Source organism: Leuresthes tenuis, unplaced genomic scaffold, assembly GCF_036924035.1.
Source record: "Leuresthes tenuis unplaced genomic scaffold, fLeuTen1.0.hap1 SCAF_9, whole genome shotgun sequence".
Classification (NCBI taxonomy): Eukaryota; Metazoa; Chordata; class Actinopteri; order Atheriniformes; family Atherinopsidae; genus Leuresthes; species Leuresthes tenuis.
Genome location: NW_027325363.1, coordinates 4,117,700 through 4,145,162, shown reverse-complemented (window position 1 = coordinate 4,145,162; position 27,463 = coordinate 4,117,700). Strand labels below are relative to the sequence as shown.

Here is a 27,463-nt window from a genome sequence, read left to right as displayed (position 1 = left end):
AAAATGGAGCAGCCAGTCTCCTCTGATGCAGGTGGCCCATGACTTCTGTCATCCACACCGGCACTTCGCTAGTTACATGCCCCTTTGCTTCAAGTCTTTTGAGCCCGGCGTCTCTGTGAGACTCATTTGTGTCACCAACAGAACCCTCAGGACACACCTTGAATACACACACGCTCTCTTGCATGTTTAGACCTGCACGATACCTGGAGAAGATACGTGTGATGAAGTACAGTAGAAACAGTGAGTTGAAAAACTATGATTTGTGTTTACATTTAAACCCAATTAGACAAGATGTGACATATATGTGATGTGCAGCAATCTTTGAATCCCTCTCCTTTTTCAAAGAGTACGGAGCTGCGTTTACTTTAGATGTGACCGAACCATTCTTATAAAAAAGAGCCAATGAACATCTCAACACGAGGAACAATTAACAGCAAAAGCAAAGTGTTTAAGTTCTCAAATGTTAGTGTTTCATGTTGTTTATGTTTCCAAGAAATACAGCGTTTAGTTCAACATGACCCAGGTTTGGAAGATTATGGAGTGTTTCTTTAAAGGCTATCTGAATGGATTCAGTTCTTTTTATCAGTAGATATACATTTATCTGTCCCATATTTGGGAAAGTCAAAGTGTAAATAGAACAAAAACATCCTTGTTGTTACTGGTTGAGTACTGAAAGATGGCAGATTTATCTGCTGGCCACAGGAGTATAGTCTTGTGTTTGCCTAATCCTATTATGCAGTGCTGCTACAGTAACAACAGTGTTATATTTTCTTTAAATTCAGAAAAGAAGGGGACAAGGAAATACAGGTTGGAACCAAATGTGAAAACACAAAAGCAGCAGCAGCAAGTGTGAACTCAATGGCCTATTACTATGTCCTAACACCACATCTGTGTCCTGACATGGCCCCAACCGTCTAACCGCATTTTGTCTTTTGGCACCCTGGGGAATATACAGATCACATATGCCTTTGGCAGGAGTCCACGCCTACATTCCTCAGCTATGTGCTCACAAGCATTCTCCCTGCTCCCACCTCCCTCCCACTTTGCTCTGACACCAAAACTTGGCCCACATTGCTTTGTACTATAAAGACAGGCAAACACTATATTATTTCCTGGACAAAGGGGGAGGTGAGGCATGGAGTTTGCCACCTTTTGAATTAAGCCTGGCTCTTCTCAGCATGCCAAAGGAAAAACTGACATATGCAGGTGGATAACGAAGGTTCGTCAAGCTTCTGCATCTAGTTGTAGTAAGTAGATGCTGATAATTGGTGTAGTGGCAAAAGAAAGAAGCACTGAACAGTAAGAAAGTAAATGGTAGAATAAACCCCTTTTTTTCCTTTAATCAGAATTTTTTTTCTAATTTTTTTTTTAGACTGGTCCCCGGTGGCTTGCCTCGTTAAAGGTTATCTCTCAGTCACAAGTCAAAGACGGTGGGGCTAGAGAGGCTGTGCAGTTTGCTGTCTGGGGTGACTGGGTTCAGTGGTAGGGGGTGCATGGTGCGGAATGTGGCTGTAAGAAAAAGCCAGTAGGAATCATTATAGGGAAGAAATGAGACGCCAGAACTGGGAGAGCAGCACGATTAGAGAATTTTCTGCCTTTTATGCAACAAGCCTTTGCACATGGCTTAAATCTTCCCTTCCATTCTGAGATCTTTTATCCAAGCGAGGCAATGTGAATACTTAATGGACTGAAGCATAAATGTTACTGCTAATGTTTATTTGCTTTTTTCACGTGTACTTCAATTCTAAATTAGGTTTCAGGCTAACGGCTTTTGTTATGAAATCAAAACTGCCTTTTTAGGTCTTTCTACCCCTTCGATCCTACATTATGGGATATCCTAAGACATGCCGTTAAAAGCCACCTCCGATTTTACAAGCAGTGAACCATAGTGGAGGTCTGGTTATACAATCATCTGTGTTAACAATGAACAACACAGAGTCTGGGTGAAATAGAGGTAATAAACTTAGTTTTTCAAACAAAATTCTATTCTAGATATTTCCCCCTAATAGTAGCCGTTTTGCCTACCAACGAAACCAAGTTGATTCTAATCAGTCGCAATAATCATAAAATAAAGATTTCTCCTTTTTAAACTTATCTCAAGGTTTTCTTCAAGGATAGGGACAGTCTGCCTGGAAACCAAAGCAAGACTCTCGTAGCTCTTAAAACCAAATGACAAATCTAACACAGCTTTTACACAGAAGTACATTTATTTAGGTTTGAAAACATTAATATTGAACAAATGACATATTTTATTGATTGCAAATCACTGCAACAACTCCAATGAATTTCTGTATCAGGTGAATGTAACAGATTTGTATTCTAAAAGAAGTGATGGGAACTCTTCCTCTTGATACGAGGAGCCCTTTGTTATAAAATGTAAGTAAAACTCCAATATCTAAATTGGTCCAAAATCTGCATCGTGGAGCACGACTTCTCTGATGAATAAATATCGTTTCATTTTAAAAATGCAATATATCTTTACACTTTTCAGAAATGTGTTTTTTGATGCTATTTTCTAAAAACTGTCGCTGGATACAAGAAAAACAACATTGTCAGTTGACAAAAGCTTAGCATATCAATCACTGCATCATCTATTTTCTAAATAAACTTCATTTTTTTCCCCATATAACTATCTGGAACATAGAGTTTTGACAACAACAACGACACCATAACATCTCACAGCGCTATATTACAATAAAATATCTCTGTTAAAAGTTCAGGGAAATAGAAATTATAACAATAGCGACATAGAATTAAGGAATACAATGCATAGATTCAATCATTTGAAAATGTAGATATAATTTACTTGGTACAGCTCTTTAATGTTTAGAGTAAAACTACATGGATTCATTACAGCTCATTCTGACTTGAGTGACCGGCACGATTATATATATATATATTTCTGAACACGTCACATGATAAAATGCTAAATATATCACTTTGATTTCAAAGGCAAATTTGGCTATAGTACACTATGGCATGTTTGGGTAAGAAAAGGCAACATCTGGCCACAAAGCCAAACAGCAGCAGCTTCTTTGATGGCTCCTCTGCCTTTTAAAATTTATAAAAACTTCAATTTTACTCCTTTTTCTTTTTTTTTTAAAATTGCCTCGCTCCCTGACTGTCTTGAAATCTTTATCAGTGAATTCATTTGGTCTAAAGAATGCAAGTTTTAATTTCAACCTGCTGATAAATGGGGTTTCCGGATAAATTATAAACATAAATGTCAAATTGTTTCTTAGTTACGTCTTTAAATCTCTATCCCACGTGGTCTGTCAGCAACCAGATGAGGCAACTTAATCGGAAGCAGCCATTTTCAGACACATCTTCACATTTTAGACTATATATATATAAAAGTTACTGTCGGGCTAAAAAGTTTTGTATCATTACAGCAAAAAATGTGAAAAGCAAGTTTTGTATGCAAATATACAAAATAAGATCTGGTACTCAACACTTAACGGTGCTTTTTGGGAGAAACTAAATAACAACAGACTTGTTATTAAAAGGATGATTTAGCGCTATCAAGACACATGTTAGCTTAATAATAAATGTTGGAACAGACGATGGCAGGCAGAGGTAGGAGGGACACTGAAAGAATTAAGGTTGCTCTCTGAGACAGCATCAGAGGGCTCCTTTGGATAACAAGGAATCACACTTTGCTTGCACTGAACTTAATTAGTCACACGAACCTTCAAGACAAAGAAGAAAATACAAAAAGCTCTGAAACTGAAGAGGGCACAAGCTGCTTACTTGCATTAAAACAAAAATAGGACCGAGAATATCTCTAAAAACGTTTTAACCTTGTAACATTTAAAGTGGCAAAATGTATTTAGGACAATAACTAGAACAATTTAGGCTTTCTTCTTCTACAGAAAATTGAAAGCAGATCATTGAAAATAAAGAATTCTCTTCCTCAGGACTGCTGGATTTGAGTATGTTCTGGACCATAGACATTTACAATATTAAACCCTTCAAGCCTGCAGTCAAAATCTACTTTGTTAGGCACAATAAATAGGCCCCTGTGGTATTAAGGTACAGAGTGACTAATAACACAGAACAGTTCTGATGTCTGAGTGCACGTTATGCACCAGCATAAATCTATATTAACCACAAATAACTTAGGTCTCAATATATATACTAAATCTAGTAAACATCTACGACATCATTTTAATATACATTCTTAATGTATGTACAAAAAAATCAGAAAGTGTATTATCATTTTACAGCCTGAATGACCTGTTCACCACGTATTTAAAAGAATCTGATCCAGTTTTCTCAGTGAGCTCTTCTCTGCTGGCTTGATTTTTGCGTCCATTCTGTAAACACTATGTACAAACTTAAAAAATACACAACGACAGACTCGATTTTACAAACTCTATGATTACATTATGTACATTCAGGTAATATGTCACTATGTAACATCATGCAAGGATCCTTTGAGATTTCGATCACTGTTTAGCATTCCAGTCCACAAACGAGCCAGATTACCTTCAGAAGTCTTCCATAGCAGTAATCGATTATCACTTATACAAAAAAGCTTGATTGATGACACACAGTAAACAGTTTGTGCACTTCCACAGACAGTGCTGCTGCTGCTGCTGCTGCTGCTGCTGATGATGAGATGTATTTGGCCATATTACTAGCAAAATCTATGGACTCAACTACTGTACAGTAACTGTAACCTCTGTGTGTAAACCAGAAATGTGTTTCAGTTTGGCTCTTTTGTTAAGGCAAAATGTTTGGCACTTATACAGACTTTGAAAAATAATCCTGATTTAATCTTCAAGGGCTCTAATGGCGATTTGTCCACAGCAAGTCCTAACCAATCTCAGCCTGCTGAAGTGATCTGATCTGAGATGTATATTTGGAATGGGAATGTTGCAGGAACACACCTGCAAGTGTTGCTGGGATGAGGACTTTTAGTCTCAAATTATTTCAGTTTTGCGTCTTCTACCAAACATCAACACCAAGTCAGTTGAAAGGAACTCTTCTGCATCTCTATCCAGACACCCAGTTGTGTGTGGTGGTCTTCACCCCATGAGTGAAACTCTGTTGGGTCACCACAGGCTCAAAGTTGAAGTCCAGTGAGTCCCCGTCCATGAGAGTGTCATGGAGGACCGTCTCCATGTCAAACTCAAACTTCTCAATGGACATGTCATCAAGATCACTGGGCAGTTTCTCTGCATGTGAGGGTGCTGACATGCCTGGTCGACTGTATCCATTGGTGTTAAGAGGACAGAAGCCAGCAGGCATGCCTCCCCCGCTGAGGTGGCCGGAGAGGCCATAAGGCATCTGCATGGGGCTTTTGGCTAAAGGCAAACGTGTTGTGCCCCCGCTGTAGCTCAGAGACATGAGCAAGCGACCATTCATAGCTGGTGACGAGGCCGGGGCTTGGCTGTGCACATTGTGGGGGTGGGTATGAGAGAGCCCATGCGGGTGACCGTTCCCTCCTGCCATAAGTTTGGCTGCATGCTGGCTGCTGCTGTATGCTGGCAGCATGCAGCCTCCGCTGGACTGAGACACCACTGTGTCCACTGACGGCATGAGCTCTCCATGCTGGTCAGTATCTGACGTCAGTAGCTCCTTCAGGAGCCCTGCGGGGCAGTTGTACTGACCCATACTGGGCCCGAAGCTGGGCTTATTCTCTGACAATGTCTGCAGTGGCATGGATGACAGGGTGTTCATTCCTGCTTGGCCATACACACACTTGTGATACTCCTGCTGCGACTGTGAGGCCATGCCAGGGGAGCTGTAAGCCGGGTACCCGGGGCTTGGCTGCATCATAGGTGAGGGGGAGGACTGGGAGGAGCCAGGGGTTGTCGCCCCTCCTCCAACCTGAGAGTTGTTGGGTGAGAGCAAGTTCAGGTTGTCCAGAAGGTTCTCCATGACGTTCTCAGAGCTGTGTCCCAGAGAGCCTGTCATCTCTGTGAGACTGGGCAATGTGGCAGTCATCTTGGTCCCTGGAGCTCCTGGGTACCCCATATGCACGTCTGCTTCACCCAGGTCATCCTCAGGCATGAAGGGTGAGAGACGGCCACTCACAGTGCTGGCGTTGGAGCTGGTCCGAGGCCTGAAGCTGTTCCACGCGTCATAGTCATCGTTGCTGTGGGAGTTGGGGCTGCCTGGCCACTTAGAGTATGAGCCTGGGCTGTCTGCACCTCCATCAGGGCCGCCCTGCAGGGACAGCTGTGGACACACACACACCCTGAGTGTACCATAGCACATCTATTCACATATTCAGTCTTCAAAATCCATCATATCTTTTATCAACTGCTATAATTTCTACTCTGTTCTCAGTAACAATTATAAAGACCTTTATCAAAACACTATCATTTCTGTTTTGGTATCAAAACAACATTTCTGTGCATAAAACCAAGCACTGATGCTTTGTTGATTTACCTTTTTCTTTGCTGCTCTTCCTCTGCTCTTTGCGAATTTGCTGTTGTTGTCCATGGAGGCAGCCCTGCGTCGTGGGGACTTTCCACTCTTCCCACCCTCTGGGTTTAGCATCCACCAAGAGCTCTTCCCTGTCCCCTCATTCTGGACGCGAACAAAGCGGCTGTGAAGGGACAAGTTGTGTCTAATGGAGTTCTGATGGGGAGGGAGAAGCAGAAAAAAAAGATGAGGAGAAGACAAACAGGGAGATTTGTGTTTGCCCTTTTCTCAAAACACCTCAGATGTGCTTTATCATGCAGGTGCAAATCCATCTGTACAGGTGGCTGTCTTTAAAAACACCATCGCCTTGACTTGTGAGGAGAAAGAGGTTTTTAAGGTCACTCAACAATCTCGTGCTACTGCTGCACAAAAAAAACATGTGCACAAGCACCCACACAATAGATGTCAGTGAGTGTACTCCATGAGCAACACATCCTGAACAAATATACTGTACATGAGGGCCTTCCCTCACAAAACAGGAGGGCCTTTTGTGAAACACCATTATACCAACAGGCACATTCCACCTGACTGTGTGTCTTGTCTAAGCCAGCACAAAATCAAAGGGAGGAAACAGACTAATCTTTCCTCCTTACAGACACATTAATGCTCTGCTCTGACGTTGCTTAGTGACACCGCCAGTGGAAAAACTAATTTTTGAGCAGGAAGCAAGTCAAGCGTTATAAAAACAGGGCAAACAAAAGAGCGTGAATATTGGGCAAATGTCTGCTGAGCAAACCACAGAAAGAGAGACCCTAATTCTCTCCTACTCCTCTGGAGCTGCTACTTTACTCTGACGCCTGAGTTTCAAAAGTTTCAAAAGTTTCAAACTTCATTAGTTTCTGATATGCAAACTCTACATCAGCTCACATTATTGCTGAAGAGACTGTTTGTCCACAGAGAACTATTTACACTCTGACTCGCCATCATTTTGTGTTCGGGTCTCAACAAGAAGTGATGTGTCTTGTGCAGACATTAGAGTGCCTGTGTAGAGCTGTTGTTTTGGAGGAAAAGCTGGAACTCCCGGCGCGCACACTTACTCGCACGCAGAGCTTAGCATGCATAGTGTCTAACGTCATCACGCCCGTTGCCTACTGTGAGTCACTGCTTCACATCTGGTTCACAGTCTGCACCCTTTGCGCTGCTTTCTCCTCCACTTCTCCTCAACTTAACCACGTCTTCTACTTCTGGACTCAAAAATGTAGTCCCACTCTAATTTGTACCACAATTACAGTGTTGATGAATTTTATGAGTAACTGATAAATCCTTCTGATAAGTCTACAAACTGTCAGAAAAATTCCAAACCTCCAGAGTTTTGTGACGTTTTGAATTTGTTTTTACATTTGAGTCTGATCACTTTATTTAATGTTAAGCCTTCAGGGGGATTCAGGGTCCAATACGTTGGACAAAAACAAACAGTCGTAGCACTCCCACCTCTTCCCAAGTCATTAGATCCCAAAAGCTTTCCAAGTCTGTAACTTTAAGTGCCACAAACGACATCATACAACCGCTTTGACAGCCTGACTACATCTTATTATCGTAAATAAACTGACTTCCATGTGTAAAATTGGTGATTTATTATTTAAAATAAGCAAAAATTACCCTCTATTTTCAGCTATTACACCATCTTTCAATTTCCTTTCTCATTTCTTCATGTCCTCCTCTACTCCATACTTTCCCTTCCTCTCTGGACGACCTCAGCCGCGAAGGCACATGAGAGCCAGTATGAACACTGGTCCTTTACAAATGAATGTAATTACCCCTGAATCAAATGACCTGACTGCCTTGGCCAATAGTCTCGGGCTAGTTTGCATAATCTGAGGTACGTGACAGTCCTTCCCTGATTAGCCTAGCAAATGTTTTTTCTCCCCCTTCTCCTCCTCCTCCTTCCACTGCACATCAGCAGCTATGACAAAGGCGAGGAGTAAAGTCTGGTCATGAGCCTCCGTTTCCCATGACTGCTAAGATGCTGCTGTTTTCAGCTGTGCTGCAACAAGGAATGACTGCAATGTGTGCACAGACGCCGGGATGTCCTGTTACAGCCCTACATCATCCCGATGACAGGAAGGAAAATCTCGCAGCTTAAGTCTTGCTATAAAGACTTCTAGTTTGACTTGTGTCACAGTTAAATGCAACGTGCGTTTAAAAAACATTTCAGAAGCATTGATACGAGAGAGGGAATAGATGTGAGGGGTCATAAAACTGCTCTGATGGGAAATACCAGAACTAACTCGGCAGAACTCAGTGTGCTGTGTGGGGAGTGCGGCTGAGAGTGTCTGGTGTGGCCAATGGAAAAGCCTCGTCTCCAGCTGTGTGTGTGAGAGAGTGCCAGCTCATGTTTTGAGTGGAATGGCAGAGTGACAAACATCAGCACAGTGTGGTTTTGATTTTACAGCTCACTCCACTGCAGCCAGTGATGTAGTGGTTTGAAAACGCACGCAACTAAGAAGAAGCACACACGACACCCACTGAGGCACAAACATGCATATATGAATGAAAATCACTTCTACCAGGAACTCTGACACATTGCTTTCAACAAACACGGATAGTTTTTCATTTTTCAAATCATACATATTAAATTTTTAACTAATTAAGATCCTAATACTTTTGGAATCTGAAACAGTATGTGACATGGATTTATCTCTGGCTGAAGTACACAGGAATCTGAACATTCCAGCTAATCGCAGTGTGCAAAGTTCGGCTGTAATCACAGCCAACTTGTTAGTATCTTTTAGGAAACAGTAAATGCAGGATTCCCAGCCAGGCAGTCATCACAATCAACATTCCTCAGCAAGGTTACAAAACCCACAATTTCACTGAACTGAACTTTGATTGCCGTCACTAAAGGACATTCATATCTTGTTTTGTATAAAGATAAGAAAATAACACGGACGTTTTTCTCTCCCAACAAAAAAAATGCATCAAAATGAGGGAGATAATTTTGGAAAAACAATGGAAATAGCTCTTAATACAGAGTAGCTTGTACAACAAATGATATCAACACACCGAACGCAGCTTCATATAAAAACTATGTGGTTATCAGCACTAAAAACCTTTTCTGAACTGAGATATGTTGCAATAAAAGTAATGTCAGTAAGCTGACACGACTGTGTCTCTGAGGGCTTGTTCATGCAGCCACGGCCATGTAATAAGGAGACCTTTCTCTGCTGTTCCTGTCCCAACTGTGAGGAGCACCATCACCACTCTCTGAGTCAACAGAACAGAGCAGAGCTGGCAAAACACAAGGAAGTGACCACATAAAAGAGGACTGTGACAGGAAACAGAGCTGACTTCCTGTCTCACAGGAAACATGGCGGTCGGCACGCAGAGAAAAAGGCATGGAATGCAAAGCCGCAGAGTCGCGAGCCAAGTGGACACCGCAAATTCACCCCCACTAGCCAACACAGTTTATGTTTAGCATCAGGCGCTAAGGCCGATTGTCACAGTGTATTCATTAAATGAAAGTAATGTTCATTTTATCGCATGACTGCTGAAATTGAATTATAAGACTGGATACGTTGTGACTCAACAAGTCTCTGTCGTGTGGGCATCTGGGTGGTGTGAGTGTGTGAGAGAAGGAGAGTGTGTTTTGAGTTTAGGCTGTTTCAGAAGCAGAGACAGAGGGCTTGTGTGTGACGGAGTGGGCTTGAATCAGTAGAGAACACACTGTGCTGATTTTAAACCGGCTCACTGGCAGCACTAGTGAAAGGCCACACTGTTTGGTAAATCTTTCTTTTCACTTCCTGTCTCTTCTCCTTTTCTTGCTGTGCTCTCCTTGCCTTGTAAACCCTCTCTCTTCATCTTCTTTCATCTCCTTCTTATGATTTACTGACCTCCTCTCTCCTCTCCACATCTTGGTCCTGTCAACTCTTTATTTCTAACTTCTCCTCCTCATTCATTCCCTACCTTCCCCTACCTCTTTCCTTCCTTTTTTGCCTCCAACTTTGTCTTGCAGTTGTAGTCACGCACCTGTGGAAAGCTGTTGCTTGCGCACTGATCACAGTGCTGACGCTCTCAGAGATGCTCAAATGTCAACTTTAATGAAAAAGTCCCCATTGGAGTGCAACACCACCTACATGCAGTGCTGCTTTGAATCAATCGAAGCCACAAGTGAAACCTCATCTGCAAAGCCCATACAGTTATAGGTATAAAGTGTAGCAATGCTCCCTTCTCACTGACTGAAAGCGTGCAGCAGGCATGATCTCACATACCTGCAGGCACAGCTTCACACACATTTACCAGAGATATGAACAGATGAAAGTGAAAATGTGGTTTCCCTGCACTATTTCCACTGAACTCATATAAGAAACGGTGCTGTCCTGAACAAACATTTTCCTCTTTTGTTGCAAATTTCTAAGTCTTAGCAGAAGGTGTGCTTTTGCACTGTAACTAGCTATTTTCTGTGTAATGTCTGCAGCTGTAATCGCAAAAACCTACTGGGCTTGTGAACCATTTCTAAACACTGATGTAAGTAGTTCTAAAGCTGCAGCTTGGTCACGTCTGGAGGTTTGTGCTGAGTATGGCTGAGTTAGAGCTGTGTGGTAAAGACAGAAAATATATATACTAGTCATTAGCCAAACACCAGCTCAGCATGTCTGCCCTCTTAACAACAGCACAGCTCAAGCTGAGACGGCAAAGCAACAAGTGACAGTGAAGTACCGCTTACTGAGATCATAAAGTCATCAAAGATTCCACTCGCAGTAGGTTTCTCTCTACTGTGTCAGATGCAGTTAATATTGTTGACACTTTGGTCGACAGAGTTTCAAATAATACATTTTTCAAAGAGGATCAAAAGCTACGAAGCACTCAAAGCTGATGTGATCAGATTCGCTATTTTTGCTTGATTGATGAACCAGGCAAGAAGAACTATAGATCATTTCTAGTTAAAGAGAAGATCAAATGAGTTCTAAGAATTTGTGGCTAAATTTTGACTTAGTTTGATTAGTTGTGAGACACTTAATCATTACTGTTTACATTGGCATCAAAAGGCCATTGTGTCAGAACAAAAGGAACAGAAAAACTGACATTCTTACTGATTGCACAAACTGATCTTCGCACATGCTCAGCTAAAACGATCTGCCTCAATAACATATGTATCTGCTCACATTTACATGCCTTTAGGAGCCAGAGACGGGGTTATGCAGCTCACATAGGTAGAGCTTAAACGAGGAAAGATAACACATGCAAACATGTCCTGGAAAAGCAAAAACTGAGGCAGATGTTGGAAAAAAGTGTGGTGATTTCCAAACAGCGGTGTGATACCTGCAGCAAAATATGCATCGTCAGACTGCGCCAATGACAATGAAAAGCACAACAACCTTTTGCACAATTTGATAGGACAGCATTTCCATCCCAGCAAGAAAAAATAGACCTATGTGCTAAACCGCTACCACCAGCAGCCAAGTTACCGAACAAACCTGTGGGTCGTTGCTTGGTTTTCCTTTTCAGCTATTACTCATGCCTCAGTATGACAGGCCTTTTTGTAAATGTTTTGATTCACATAATTAATCTAATATGACATCAAGTGTCACATAAAACATCATCTGTGTTGTGTTTGTCTCATATAAGAGGCCATACTATGCTCTCTAACAGGTCTACAAGGAGAGGTTTGAAAGGTCAAAGAACACATTCTTTTTCATCATAGTGAACAGTGCTTTAACTCCTGTCTCTTTTAGCTGAAAGCTAGGTCTTATCTGATTGACCGGCTCACTGGGTAAAAACATAGCTGTTCATTCTTTTAGAGGCCTGGCAAGCTAGCTAGTGGGCATGTATCAAGCTAATGTGTTTCATTGTGATGTCATTAAACAAAGGAAAAATGGCCATTAAGTATACATTGCGATAATTATTTATAAAAATAAACATGAGAATATCATTATATTTTTGCCCAACTGCCCTGCAAACCAATCTGTGTGCTACACACATATGCAAAGAATAAAGTAATACACATTCACATTACTGCATTCAAAAAGCAATCTGAAGAGACTGTGATGACTTCATGTGTTTGCAGTTTGATAGGTTATCATCAGCACCAATACTGAACTGACCGGTGATAATCACTGACCTATTTACCAAAGTCAATACAGCAATGATCATAAAAGGTAGTGAAAATAAAAGGCCGTGCACAGGAAATGTAGCGCCTCAGGTCTTTTTTTTGTTCTTTACACCCTCAGATTAAAAACAGAAAAAGCCCAGAAAAAGAAAATGATTGTTGTCTTTAATGTTGCATAGCAGCGAGCAGCACCACACAGAGCCTCAGGTTTGTCTGGTGAGCAGAGCATAAATGTGTCACTGTTAGCGAAGATATAAAAAGCAATCATTCGCCACAATTTCTGTTCTTAAAAAAGTCACAAATTAAAATGGAAACTGACCCTAGGATATGGTTGGAGCCAAAAATAGGCTGCTTCTGCCCTCTCCCTCCAGCCCCTCTCCAGTCTTCTACTTCTCCCTTGTCATTTTCACTTGCTCCTTGGGCTTCTTCGTGTTCAGGCTGCTTGCTACTGCTGATTTCCCATTTGTGAGGTAGCGAAAAAAAGGGTCCTTTTTGGCCTGTTGACTTTAACTTCTGAAAAGTATATCTGGAAAGACAGGGGAAGAAGAAGGCCCACACACAAAGCAATCAGTGTGCACCTCCTCAAATTCACTTTAGAATTCTATTACCCCAAATCGTCAAGGTTGACTTCCAGGAAAGTACCTCTTCAAAATGGTCACTGTCAGATGCTGAGCACCATAAAGCGTGGATGGAAAGGCAGAAAATGCAAGTCATGCAGGAGCAAATCTGTCTGCAAATGCATTTACTGAGTGCCTCTTGGCAGGATCGTCTATTCACAATCCTCAGCAAGCAATCTCAGAGCGACCGACCTCTTTTTCCTCAAATACACACACTCAAACACACATAAACACAGCTGAACTTGGAAGCCTCAGAGAATGCTGACTGGTTAAGCTGAAGATTGACTGGTCACACAGACCTTGCAGACAAATGATAAATAGTTTGTGAGTGGTTTTGTGCAAATGATGACAATCAGCAAAGCCACTGACGCTCCTGGATCTTTCATCACTGTGATAGTGTGAGACAAGCGCCGTGTTAGACGAATGGCAGAGTGGCTATTAGCAAACTTCCTGCTGCATTGTATCCGCACAGGAAGAGCTGGCCAGGCCTGATACTGATCCCACTGATGCCTCTGGTTTGGTTGCAAAACACTGCAAAATGAGACCCCGCTAGGTGCAGAGCAAGGAACAGGCCGGAGAAACCAGTGGGTTCAAGAGTCACAACTTCCTAATCAAAACTCTCCAGTCTGACTGTGGAAAACAAGAGGAAAAAGGAAGGAGTGGGGCCTTGTCCAGGTAGGCTTTTCCAAAAGGATTACAATGGTGAATAAAGGCATTATTGTGCACCTGAGAAACTATTACCCACCTAAGATTTGTCCTCATTAGGGACCCAAACAAACAGAGCTTATTTCGAGAATAATACATTATCTATCCATGTTGCACGAAGACAAAACACATACTCCAGAGCAGGCCTTCTGCATTCTTTGAGACCACTGTTTTTCCTATATGCTTGGAAGGAGAGGTGGAGGTGGAGAGTATTCAATCTGCAGCTTTACCACTGAGATGTCACTGATGTTGCTAAAGCTTTTGGGTCATCAGGCTTCAACAGTCTATCACAGTTTTCCTTATTTTCACTTCAACAAGTCAGGAAAAGATGAAATGACAGACAATTATATATCAAAATTAAATATATAAAAGATATGATTGATTATTTTTCCTCTGAAGCTTTTCTTGAGAAATCACACCAAGTTGAGCTAAAACACAAATCAAGCAAAACAAATATTCATGTAACAACAACGGTCAAACTTCCAGTTTATAATTGTGTTATCTGCTGTATCTCACATGTCTAAAGGCATCCCTTTATGCTTTTCAGTGTAACCACATTTTTCTGAATTTCAGTTACAAACAATTTCACTTTAAAAGTTTTCATTGTTTCACAACAGCAGAAATCTTGCATAAAATGTGGCCGAATTGTTGGGATTTCTTTCTGACTGTTGTTCACGATAGCTCCTTTGAAAGTAATGTCTCAACAGCAAGCTTACAGCAACGGGAGCTCTGTGTTTACATGTTGCGCTCTCTCTTGTGCTTGTTGATTTCCTGACTCAGGCTTAAGCAGCGCTCGGCTCATGCGAATGGACAGGGACAGGGTTGTGCTGGCCAAGCTTACCATTCTGAAATATGTGCATGTGTTGCTATGTGCAACACAATGAGAGTCTGTAAATGCACAGAGCTGTGTCTGTGGAGTGGGGATATTTTTTGCCTCTGATCAGCACAGCCACTGGGCTGGGCTGCTGCCTGCTCCCTCTGGATAAAGATGCAGTGTGTAGACCACTGCTGGCTGGCTGTGGGGCAGCCTGCGTCCATAGACCCGGTGCATCGCTGCATCCTCAGGGGTTGAGAGTGTTGTGGTGGATATATTTATATGCTTGCAAACCCCTGTTTAAACTGGAAAACATGGGGATATCCCAGAACTGTTTCATGGCCAGCCGCTGATTCCAACAAGTTTAAAGGATTTCTCATTTCAAATGTCTTACTTGTGTTGTTTTATTACCATACAGAACACTCACATAAAAACCTGTATTTCTGCAGTGTCTTTACTGTTGTTTTCATGCTACATTAGTTATTTCTCTTGAGCACAGGTGCAATGTGGATGAAAAAAATGATAATCTGCACAATCTTAAACATCAATAGAAAATCTGAGAAAAAAAGAACCGCCCACACTGTCGGAATAGTGCGTTCTCATGAGTGTAATTCTGCAAAACCGCACACCAAATGTCACCAAAATGAGTTTTATTCCATTTTTTTGGAGTTGAGCACTGAAAAGGTTGTAAAAGGCCTCTTCTCCAAATGACCATTAAATGGGTGACTGTTGCTAATATTATAACTTTAGTCTGACTTTAACAACATTATGCAAGATCGAGTGAGTAACTGGCAACACACTGTCATCACAGAGGGAATTAATCTTGTTTTATTAATGCTGCAAAATCCTGATTATCTTAAATATCCTGACATTTATACAAAATCCATGAAGTCTGTCTGCAAGGCTGTTAGGCACCTACCTGTTTCCAGCTTCTAAAATTAGTCATAAATGCTCAGGAAACCTCATGCAGTGAAGAGGAACCTTTATTCCTTTTATCACAAAGGAGTCTTTTTATAATGGGCTCACTGTAAAAAGCACACTACTTTAATCAAAAGCACAAGTATCTCCAAAAGATACATGCAGAAGTTTTTAAATACACGTGTCCCTTATGGACTGGTGTTTTTTTAGTATCATGACTGCCTTTTTTTTTTAACCCTGATGATAATACACTGGTGCCATTAGAAGTCACAAAATCAGCACAATGTGTTGTTACATGTATAATAAATACGTCACATGAGGACAGCAGTATTCAGCAGGGATCACAGAACTATTATAGTAAAGAGGGTTTACGAATGCTTTCTTTTCCTGTCAGTAGTTGGACCTAAATTGGGACACTTCACCCTTTGTGGTAAAGCACCAACTTAGTAATTGTGACATTAAACCAGCCACTCTTGGATAAGATGAGCCAGTCAGTGGAGTCATTATAAAACTGGCATCAGCACAGTAACGCACAGAAAGTAAAAAACTTCAGCATTTACTTTGACGTTTATTTAACTGAAGTCTGTATCCTATCAGTTGGCAAATTATGTCGAGTGTGAACCACTATATTTCAACATAATTATTTAGTGTGAGAATTTCTGCAGATGTGTATCAGAGGCAACAGTGATTCACTTCCTGCTCTGAGTTAAGTTCAGAGGAAGGATGTTGAGAAATGAAGGAAACACGGGAAGAGGAAGAAGCCACTGAATCTGGCGTCACGCTCAGTGTTGCTTCCTCTGCTGATGGCATCATTACCCTGGCACTGCGTACCATGTGCAGTCACACAACTTTAAGCAGGTGTTTTCAAAGCACCCACTTCCTGTCAGTCAGAGGCTGAAATCTGCATCTCTTCGAAGGGTAGTTGAGCTGGTTGAAGGAAAATTACACTGCATTACACTCAGTTTGTCGCCTTTCTAAAGATCACAGAGCTTCTACTGTCCAGATTATTCAGTAAGATAAAGACATAATGAATAAGCTCAACTGCAGTATCAAGGCTCCAATAATAGCATAGAACACAAAAGCACAGAAAGAAAGAAACAAAAGCCCCATTTAGAACATTTTTTTAAATGTTTTGACTTTTATGGCATTTTTTCTCAAATCAGTATCTCAGATCTATAAATATCAAAGATCAAGGCTAAATCACAACAATTTTCCTAATGACTGATTAATTGTAATGTTTTTCATCTTGGATATGAATGAATTGTTGAAATTAAATTAGTCCACATGCGTTTCACCTCAGATCAGCCTGACTGGAGCTGTTGCATGTCCAGCACAGACCCTTAGAGAGGAGTCATACTGCAAAGAAGAGATGGTACACCCATAGTCTGAAAAGCATTTCAGCATTCCCATTAAGCAGTATTCCAGACATGTACCGGACACCACTCATGGCTCTACTTGCATGTTGGACTGAAAGCATTTTTCATTAGCTTTAGTTCATGTATTGTGACACACGGGTTCAGGTAACCTCTCCTCCTCCCTCTGTAAGGTGTTTCTTTTAGAAACATGGAGTCATGCCAGAAACTTGCTGTACAACACAGACAGGAATACGGCAATGTTGCAAAACTGCGAAAACCTATAATCAACTCTGCTGGCGGCGTTGGGTTGTTATATCGCGCACTTTGGCCTTGAAACTGAAGTCGTGAACATAATGGCACTTTAGATATAAGTATGGATTTGAATTGACTCTAGTGACAGCTATATAACTGAGATGAGCATTTATGTGTGTGGTAGCGGGGCTGAATGAATGTGTGATAATGCCGGGCCAGTCTGACAGGCACCGTGCATAATCGCTTTAGGGCAGGAATTGCACAACAATGTGGGTCTGGGTAATGCCTGTGGTTTGGGGCCCTCAGCAGTGAGCGCTCCCATAAAAGTGTTGCTCTGCGCGCTCCTTGTGCGTCTGCATCCAGTTCACACACATACCCGAGTTATGAGATGGGACACATTTTTTCACATGTGGAGTTTCACTTCTCAGTTGAATGGTGAAATGACTTAAAATCCCAAATGCTTCCTCTTCTCGCGCCATAAAACAATGCCGAGGTCTTTTTGTTAACCACGTAGGAGATTTCTCCGATTTTTTTTCAGACTGATGAGAAGGTACAGCATTCAGAGCAGCATATCTGTGGCACGTCCAAAACAAAAGATCACGCGCTGCCGTGCTACTACCAGAAAAACAAAACATTCTGACTCATCCCAAATGACTGTTTACCTGAGAATGGCACTGAATCTCATCTCCATATTTTCAACTCTAGCGTAAAGCAACCTGCTGAATGAGGATCTACTCTCTTTCTTTATCTTTCACTATAGTGCGCACTGAATGATCTGTCCTGTGGTCTGCAGCCAGAAAAAAGACTGACAAAACAAAACCCTGTCAGGAGTGCTGCAGGGCTGTGCGATAACAGTTTCTGAGGTGGGTGGAATCACCCGTATACACATTTGACACGATTTGTTTGAATTAGCAAAATGAAAGGGGCACTTTACGGGATTTTCCAGAGTCCATTCCAGTGAGCTAAAGGCTCAGTTATTAAGAGTCAGGTTACCAGCGGCAAGCACCAGCTCCTCACTAACCGAGGTTAGAAATACTACGTTTATGCCTAATCCCTGGAAACAAACAGAATTAACAGGCAACGATGACATTCTGAATCATTTAAATACTTTTGTGAGAAGCTGTGCAGTGGTTTGATAGTTTCAAATTGAGTTAGTTAGATGGAAAAATTACGAGCACACAAGGCAAAAATTGTGCAAAAAAGGTAAATAGAAAACTGGAAATCTTTAGTTGGGGGTCATTTTATGAATCTAAATCCAAATGAAAAGGAAGATTCATATCTATCCAACAGCTGTTAAATGAGAAACAGGTTTCTTTTTCCTACTATGAAAAGCACTCCAACTTATGACATAATATTTCTGGCTATCATAAAATGTATCTTTTTTCTTCGGCTGTGGCTCATTCCTCATGTCAGTCCATCCACATCAAAAGGCACGTCAACTCCTTCAGACTCTAAATGGCTGTTTTGCTCTGAGGAGCAACATTTCCGCTGATTATCAACTCGTCTGAGTGGACAAAACCTGCATCTACAAAACAGCCTTTTCATTAGAAAGAAACAGAAAAGCCTTTTAAAGGAGGACCAAAAGGAATGCCACATGGACTCAATTGTCAACATTCATTTGAGGTTAAAGCGAAGTGATGTCATAGCATCAGAATGGCGGGATCCGTAAATAAACACACGTGTACCACACACAGACATAAACATCCAAACACTATCTGATGGCCAGGCTGCAAACACTGACCTGCTTTCCTGACGGTTTATTATTTCAGTCTGTTGAGGTTTTATTCATGTCCTAAAATGCTTCTTGGTCAAAGGGAATGAAAGACAGGAGAAAGTAGCACAAGTGCCGGTGCTGAGATGTAAACAAATCTGGAGCTGGGTGAAGGACAACGTGACGTTGTGAAATCATCTGTGGGGCTACTCGTTTCACACTGTTGCTCAATCAAATCAGTGTGGATGAGCACAGTCTCATTTTTACACCAGGCTCTGCCAAAACCACCAAAACAAGTGGATCCACCTTCGTTTAATTCAATAATCAACCAGATTAGTTCTTCGTTGTGGTCAGTCTCTCACTTTGTAAACACTGGTCACCTTTATTCTTCAGTCAGTTAATGGGATGGAATAATCAGTGTTCCAACTGATAGTGGAAAAGGGAATTACTACAGTCTGAGACCGAAGACCAGCAGGTAGTAGTCATCAACACTCACGGCTCATTTTGTATTTAACACCCCTAGCGTGCCAGCTATTGTGATTCGGCACTTCAAAGCACAACGTGGTCCAAAATGTGAGCGGGGAAAGGCAGATGTAAGTAGAAAGTGGATTAAAATCAGCTGGGAAGAAAAGGAAAGGCAGAGTATCACTCCACGATAAAAAGATATAAAAGCCTATGCTGGAATGTTCGCTGTGTCTGCCTGTCTGCCATCGTGATTGTGCATCTGCCAGCAGCAGGGCTTTAATTATGAGGCCCAGGTTATATGTGAGCACACACACACACACACACACACGAGACTAGCATCCCACATATCTCTAACACAGTGCCTCACAGTTCCGCTGACTAACCAGTGGCACCAGACTTTGGCCCGCGGCTCCCTGATTCCAGTAAATGTCTTGTTATGCAACTCCTAACAAGTGTCACCCAGACTGAACTTAGAGCATTCAGAGTCTCTCTTCTCTTACCTTTATCTCTTCATTTTTCTCTGAGGACAGCAAGCAGTGGGATCTTTAGGATTTGACAGTGAGAGTGGGGGGTCATTAACCCTTTAAAACATCCAGTGTGGCTTACTGTGTGCAGAAAACCAGGAATGGACAGGCAGGAAATGGGGAGGAGGGTGAGGGGAGCTCCTCCTGCTCTTTGCCTGAGAAACACAGCTGCCCCTCATGTCTTGGGGCAATGCCAAGGTTGGACTCCTCAACTGCCTCGGGGGGTGAGGTGTGTGTGTGTGTGTGTGTGTTCTGAACCGGCAGAAACAGGAGGGCTGCTGTTCTATCCAACTCTCTGTCCCACTAATACAGTTTGTGAGATGTGATATAGTACAGCCGGCTTTGTGCACAATCAGGATTATAACGCCTAAAGTCTTAGCTCCTGCTTCCCTATAAGCCACATTATAGAAAGTAACTTTTTCTACACATACACACAGAGATTAAGCACCCCTCTGCATTCTCACTTTAGAAAAAAATCTATTACAGAGGTCAAGATGGAGTCTGAGATGGAGTTTAAAAACACTTACGGTAAATAATCTTAAGGAAATTCAAGGTTCCTTACATATAATGTTGAAGTTGCACTGCTTAAACGAACTTACATCGTTACTATTTGGTGCATCTGAACTCCAGGAACTATAAAAGTCAGAGAAGAAGTCTCTTTTTGTGTGTGTGAAGGAACTGAGTGACATATAGCGCTTCATAGACGGTGATTTGTATGGTCGTTTTTAGCACCTACCTCAAAATAGGTGCTCTCTCAGCATGATGGAAGTCATCTGTGACCTAACTTTACAGCGATAGGCCCGGTTGCCTAACCTTGCACTCCTGTATGTTATGTCCCAAGTCTGAGGAGTTTCAACCTCAAAGACGGCTGCATAACGCAATGCCTCCTAAAGCTGCCAGCTCCATTGTTTTCTGCACTGTTGTTTAATTGCATTAAGATGTAAATGGTGAGATTTAAATTAAATCTCTGGCAACCTAACCTGAAATGTCAGTAAACAGCTAAACTCAGTGCAATGAGGCAGTTGGGATGGGAGTTAGGAGCAATTAGCCAAGACTGGCTTGAACATGCAGGATAAATTCCGGCACATACACCGTAAAGAAAGCAAAGAGAAACTGCAGAAAGAAAAAGAGTGCCATTTTATTTACGACGGCATCACTATTACATAGTTTGTCCACTAGAGAGCTCCATCAAAGATACTGCATGATTCAGGCTGTGGTAAGCTTCAAGGAGTTCTAGTTTCTTTCAATTTTTGGTTCTGCTCTATGACAATCAAATGTGCTGACTAAAGGGAAAGCAAAGTTTAGAAGTTGGACTTAGTGATATTGTCAGCACGGCTCAATAAGACGGCAATCTATCAATCCCCAGTCTGATGCTGGGATAGCCGACTTGGTTACCCTGATGTGTGACACAACCTATCAGAGCCTCTCTGTGCGATACTAACTGTGTTTACTGTAAGACTGAGAGATGGAGTCAATAGGTGCATTTACATGGTAATGACCCTCGTGTCCCTTGCTGTTCAGTCCGCTCGGACCTACATGTTTGTCTGCTCCAGCACAGTTTGTTTTGAAATCCATGGGAGTGTTTACCAGCGTGGGCTGAGGAATTTCAGGTCAAGAGAGCGTCGTGTACAGAGAAAACCTACAACTGAATTGATCCTGACATCAAAGTGTACCTGCGCCATCCAGCTCCACCAGTTGAGAGCAAATATTTATACTGTTGTGACGTAAAGGAGAGAAATACGAGAAAGAACTGATTTTTGGCAAGTATACGTGTGTCTGTGTGTGTGTGTGTGTGTGTGTAATACACGGTATTGATGTGTGAAGTGTGTGTGCCTAAAACTGTGTTTGTAAAGCTTGAACAACATTCTTTAATAAGTTTTTGAAGTGAAATATGTACAGATTATAAATCTGTAACTCGCGCTGCAGAAAGCTTCGGTGACACATCATTTCAGCCATCTGTTCTCCTTCCTGTTGGACGGCATCTTGTTCCAGGGCCATTGTCCAGTCCAATCTGAGAGCTTCTGCGAGCTGGTCCCACCTGGCACAACTGTCCTTAAAATTCACACTGCCACAGACGGCCTGAGAAGTGTGGAGGCTGTCATGACTCAGATGTGTGGATGACCAGCGGCGCCGTGAAACCAGCTCGATCTCAAACAATTACAGAGCAGGCGGCCTTAATCACAGATTAATGAAAACTTCACGTGCTTCAGTTCACTGTGCGGGAGCCACGTTTGCTGAGAGAGCTCAATCACACGGAGAAACAGTCCTTAACAAAAGTTAATTACAACTAATGTTGGACTGAACTGAGCCGTCACTGCTTCCGAGGAACGTTGCATTTATGCTGTGCTGTAAACTGCAGTGAAAGTATCGGCTCAGGACTTATTCAACAGTATTTCCACAAACCACAGAGCACATTCTTATTCTTTTTCGTTCTATTGAAAGCTCAAGGAGTTCAAAGTGTGCGTACTCAGCCTGAGGTAAGTGCCACGTGAAATCAACATGTTGTTGAGTCTCAGATTAGTCAATTCATCCCATCTGAGATGAAATATAAAAAGCTAAATAAAACTTACTTTTATGGCAACAAAACACAGCAAACAGAACAAAAAACTACAAAAACACTCATCAGATACAGACTATCAAATCGATTTTAGGAAGAAATATTCCATATGAAAGGACAAACAAAGGGGGAAAAATCCAGCAAAATGCAGATCTTCATCTTTACCATGGAGATATTCTCTTTTTAGCTCACCCTGCCCTACAAGACATCTTGCTCTGATGGGACAATGTGTGATGGCCCCCCTGTGTGGAACAGAGTGCAGCTCTATGAATAACTCCCCTTGCAGCACTGAATGGCACTTTGCTTTCCCACAGTATTACTCAGTTTACACCCCCAACATGGCAGGATAAGCAGCCAGCCCAGGCGTTGGCTGAGCACCCTTTTCCAAGCTGCCAGTCACACAAAATCTGTTAAATAGATGGAACAACAGTGAGAAACATGCCTCTGTCAGAGTGACTTTGGGGCATTATTTATAAAATGCAAATGACTGATGAGAGGAGATAATGATGCCTGAGACAATTATCAAATGTCACTTGTTGTAGCCACTTTCTGCTGTATTATAACTTTAACACATTACACTGTAACCAGAGATAATCACTCAGAATGAACTACAGCTGTGTAAATGAGGGTGCCTTTTTCTCTTTTACTGCTAATCCTGCAGCGGTGGGCTGAGCCAATAAAGCTACCGTGCACAAGGGTTCAGTCGTTTCAAAGTGAGGACTTAAGCTTTCACGTTCACAATGCAGACAAAACTGTTCGAAATTATGTCAAAAGCTTGAAATGTGATGATATGACGCATGAAAAGTGGAATGCTATGATTTAAAATAAGTCTTCAGTCAATAAAGTGGAGAGTGAGAGCAGAAGCAGTATGTTAGCTGCTTTGTTCTCACAAAGATAGCAGCTAAATCCTTTAGCTTTACCCTCCAAGTAAACACAGATGTCATAGAGGACATAGATCTGCTCTGTGTGGAGGTGAAACTAGGTGGTACATTTTTTAAAACTGTCTGTACTTTATCTCTTAGAGTACTTCAGTCTTTACTGGTTTTCAGGGTTCTTCATCGCTGCCGCGGTCTCTCCTCTTCCAGTTCAAACTAACTTTCAACCAGTTCATATCTGAAATGTGTGTAATGTCCTTTCTGAGGCTGTTAGCTTCTTGGAGGGAGGCATGCAGGTCAATCTGCATTGGTTGAATACCCATAATGCATCACTATGTAGGGTGAAAGCAATCCATATGTGCTGCCATGAATGCTGCTTAACACTCAAGATACCACTGCGGCTGATTCTTTACTTCTCCCACACGAAAGCTTTCTGTCGAATAATGCTGAAATAATTAACCGTCTGAGCTGGTTATCATCAAACATTAAATATTTGAGATGGGCGTCTCATACTCATATTCAGTGGAAAGCTGTTAAAAACACAAACACAAGCAAGTCAGAAAATCAGATTTAATGTTAAAAGCACTTTGCCTGCGAATAATAACAAAGAAATAGACCACCGTGAACTTTTCCTTTTAAAGTACAAATGATGGGAAATAAACGGAGGGGAACCTGAACAATATTACCACCCTCATGACAAATGTGTCCACTACCTGCTTCGTTTACAGTGGGTATTCCACAACACTGAAAGGGTTTTTCCACTCACATTTAGTCTGAGGTTACAGGACAACATCTGACAGCTCAACACGAGATTTGAAGCATTTTGTAAACACCAAGCTCAAACAGTGACTGTGGGGCACGGCATTTCTGAAATCTGCATCTATGCAAAAAAAAGCAAACCCAGAATAAGGCAAAAACACAAACGACACAAGTTAATTCACAATATTTTTTAGATCCAACAATGTGTCAGATGGAGTAGGAACTAAAAAAAGAACTCCTCTGTAGCATTTGTGAGTGACATAAATGTGTCATCTTCCAGCACATGACTCAAACATGCGAGCCTGCTCTAACAGGGCAAGACGAAAAACCTCTTCACAACTGCAACCCAGACAGCCTATAACCGAGGGCAGCCGTCGTAAATCTTTCACTGTGTGGCTTCAGCCTCAGTATGATTTCCTGCTGGGAGAGTAGACTGTCATTAATTTATTGTCAGACACCACTGAAACTATGTGTCTCCAAAGAAAGGTTTACGCCCTTCAACAGAGTTCAGTGGGAGGGCCTGTCACACCACATCAGAAATTTTAAGTCCACTCTTGTGCAATGTTTTGGACAGTTTCTAGGACACACGAATGCCTTTGGTATCTCCTTACGACAAAGACGTCAAATGCAGCTGCAATCAAGTCACACAGTCTAATATGGAGAAGGGATTTTGTTATTTTATACAGACCAACAGGGAGAAGTGAGCTGTCACTATCATACAGTTACAAACCAAGCATTGTATGGATACTATTGGAGAAAGCAGCAGGGTAAAGGAAAAGAAAAACCCTGTTGAGTCAGGAGCCTTACATAAGTCCCATACTGCTGGGAGAAGTCAGATAACTGTCTAAGGTGATGGTAGCAGTGGTCAGCTTTCAATGAAGGGAGAAGGATGGAGCTTATTACTAACTTAATAGTCAATCAAGTGTTGATGCATGATGTTTAGTTAGTGTACAAACACAAGCAAGCAGTGCAATTATTTGCAAAGGTCCCTGCAGAGCAACTAACAGTGATAATAAAAGATGGGTTATGATAGAGGGTAGAGATAGCAAAAAGATTAAACCAAATAAATACCAATCCTGACCAAAAGGCATTATACAGACACAATAAAGTGGCTATCAAACACCACAGACCAGCCACCACCCCCTGAGGGACTATTACTGTGATACCACAGGAGATAAAAACAGCATAAGGCTCATTGAAATCCACATAAATCCACGACTAAGTACCACAACACACACAAAATCTCTCCAATGGATAACTTTGTATGGGAACTGGCACAGGCTGTGGAACCACGGTCACAAGCAGCAGCCATTCGTGATGTGGAGACCGGCTTCAAACAAAAAGCATCTCCAGCAAAACGTGTAAAAAAGAGGAACAAACGTACCTTCCAGCCTGCAGAGCTGTTGCTGTCTCCTTTATCTTTGAAGTAAGGCACACTCTTCACCATCCAGTCATAGATCTGAGATAGCGTTAACCTGCTCTCTGGAGAACTTTCGATAGCTTTGGTAATGAGATCTGCATATGACATATTCCCCCATGCGTTTCGCCGGGAGGAGCTGCTCTTCCTCTGGGCAGCGGCTGCTGCAGCGGCCGCGGCCGCCGAAGTTGACGAACCGACCGGGGCGGTAAGAAGAGGCACCTGCTGCTGCTGATGCGGGAGTTGCGGGTTCGGGTGCTGCTGCTGCTGATGCTGATGATGTGGCTGCTGCTGTGGAGGTTGCTGGTGGACGCAGTTCTCCTGACACTGGAATTCATTGCACAGGATGACAGGCTTCTGCTCCGTGAAGTCCTCATTCTCCTCCAACAGGCTCAGGTTGTTGATGAACTCAGCATTGCTGCCGGGCTCCTGCTTTACAGACGGCACCGGCGAGGACGTGTTGGAGTCGCCCGGGTTGATGAACTCCGGCCGGGGCAGGGGCCAAGTGCACGACCGGGGCCGCGACAGAGGCTCAAAATCCGGGTCGATTTCCACCAGGTGTGGCTGCTGTGCCGCTTCCGCCATGATTGAGAGGTAACTGAGATAGGTGTTACAATGTCATGAAAGTGTGACGAGCCTGTCGACTCTCAAAAGTAGATACTTCGCCTTTGCAATGTGCGCAAACTGAAGAGAAGTCTGACCGGGAAAGCAGTGCTCCGCCTGCGCGTAAAGTCTTCACTGAATGTCACATCCCAAGCCGGTAAAAATCTGTGTAAACAGTTACAAAAAGTATGCCTTTAAAACGCCTTTCAAGTGAAATAAAGCTGAGGAGGTGGCAGTCTGTTGAACCGCTGGTTCGGTTTTGTTATCCAGTCGTAGAGATGTTCCGTCTGTGCCCCGCACAGCCTGTTGACTCTGTGTTGTACAGCATGTGAGGACTTACTGGAAGTATCATTTGTCAGCTGACACCACCCACATTTGACTGACGTCCGAAAAGCACCAATGAACAGCATAGAAAGTGTTCCTGAGGGGTGAAAGCCCTTTTTCGTTCTTTGATTAAAACTGGGGACCGCAAATACAACATTCCTCTGTCCCAGAGATGAGGAGCCCCTGGACCAACTGACTTTTAAGGTTAGAAAGCAAGATCATGGACAAAAGATGAGCATTGCTCAGCTTGTCAGGAAACAACTTTACCACACCTTGTAAGGCAGTCACAAACTGTCACATTATGACCTTTCACGCATTGTGGTTTCTGTTCATTCAGCATTCTTTGAATCCATTTCCAATCTTCCAATAATGAAACTGACTGATAAAGCAGGGGAAGCCTGTAAATTGGATCAAAGTGTTTTTGGTTATTTTATAACCAAATTTTATTAATATCTTTCTAAAGGAATTGTGTAAATCAAGACAAAATCCATAAGACTGAGAAACTCTCAGGTAAAACTGCACATTTGCTGCCTCTGGGTCGAAATACTCCACTCTGAGGTAGCATGGAAGCCAATAGAGCGAGACACATTTGTAAGGGTAGGGGGAAGCATGGATTCCACACTGTAGCCACAAAATGCTGGATCCAAATATTACGCAGATGGGCATGGAAGTTAAACTGAAAAGTGTCTGCCTTCCACAAAAGTCCATTGTGATCTGCTGCAGGAAGACTAGATGAAGTTAACTTGAACATGCTGTCAATGACACAGATGTTAAATGTGCTGTGAGTGCAAGGAGGCCTAAACATCTCTGAACTTGAAGTCATTTAAATTGGACGCATATCCTTTGGCACGTCTTCATGATTAAAAGGAAATCTACTAATTATTCTGCTAATTGCTGACTCAACAGCTATCCAAACTTTTCTACATCTCACAATCAGTTAACTTTGACCTCTTTTAAAGTCACAATTTACATATTCATAAGATATCCTGTTAATTTATTTAATGAGTAAACCGAAAAACATTCAATGAGAAACTTTCTCTTTTTACAGCTAAAAATACCAAACTGTTCGAATTTTCCAAAACTTCA

General features: G+C 42.1%; 1 protein-coding gene across 1 annotated transcript; it reads right to left on the bottom strand.

The window, feature by feature from the left end:
* Positions 1-2,188: 2,188 nt before the first annotated feature.
* On the bottom strand, positions 2,189-26,385 carry foxo1a (forkhead box O1 a). Its single transcript, XM_072391943.1, has 3 exons — positions 25,418-26,385; positions 6,400-6,591; positions 2,189-6,186 (listed from the first exon to the last, which is right to left on the bottom strand). The coding sequence occupies exons 1-3, from the start codon at positions 26,033-26,035 to the stop codon at positions 4,999-5,001; spliced, it is 1,998 nt and encodes a 665-aa protein (XP_072248044.1). The 5' UTR covers positions 26,036-26,385; the 3' UTR covers positions 2,189-4,998.
* Positions 26,386-27,463: the final 1,078 nt, after the last annotated feature.

Coding starts and splice junctions, on each gene's coding strand:
- foxo1a (XM_072391943.1), bottom strand. CDS start 26,035: ATGGCGGAAGCGGCACAGCAGCCACACCTGGTGGAAATCGACCCGGAT. Junction 6,592..25,417: donor ACAGCTCTGCAGGCTGGAAG/GTACGTTTGTTC, acceptor CCTCCCCATCAG/AACTCCATTAGACACAACTT. Junction 6,187..6,399: donor GAAGAGCAGCAAAGAAAAAG/GTAAATCAACAA, acceptor GTGTGTCCACAG/CTGTCCCTGCAGGGCGGCCC.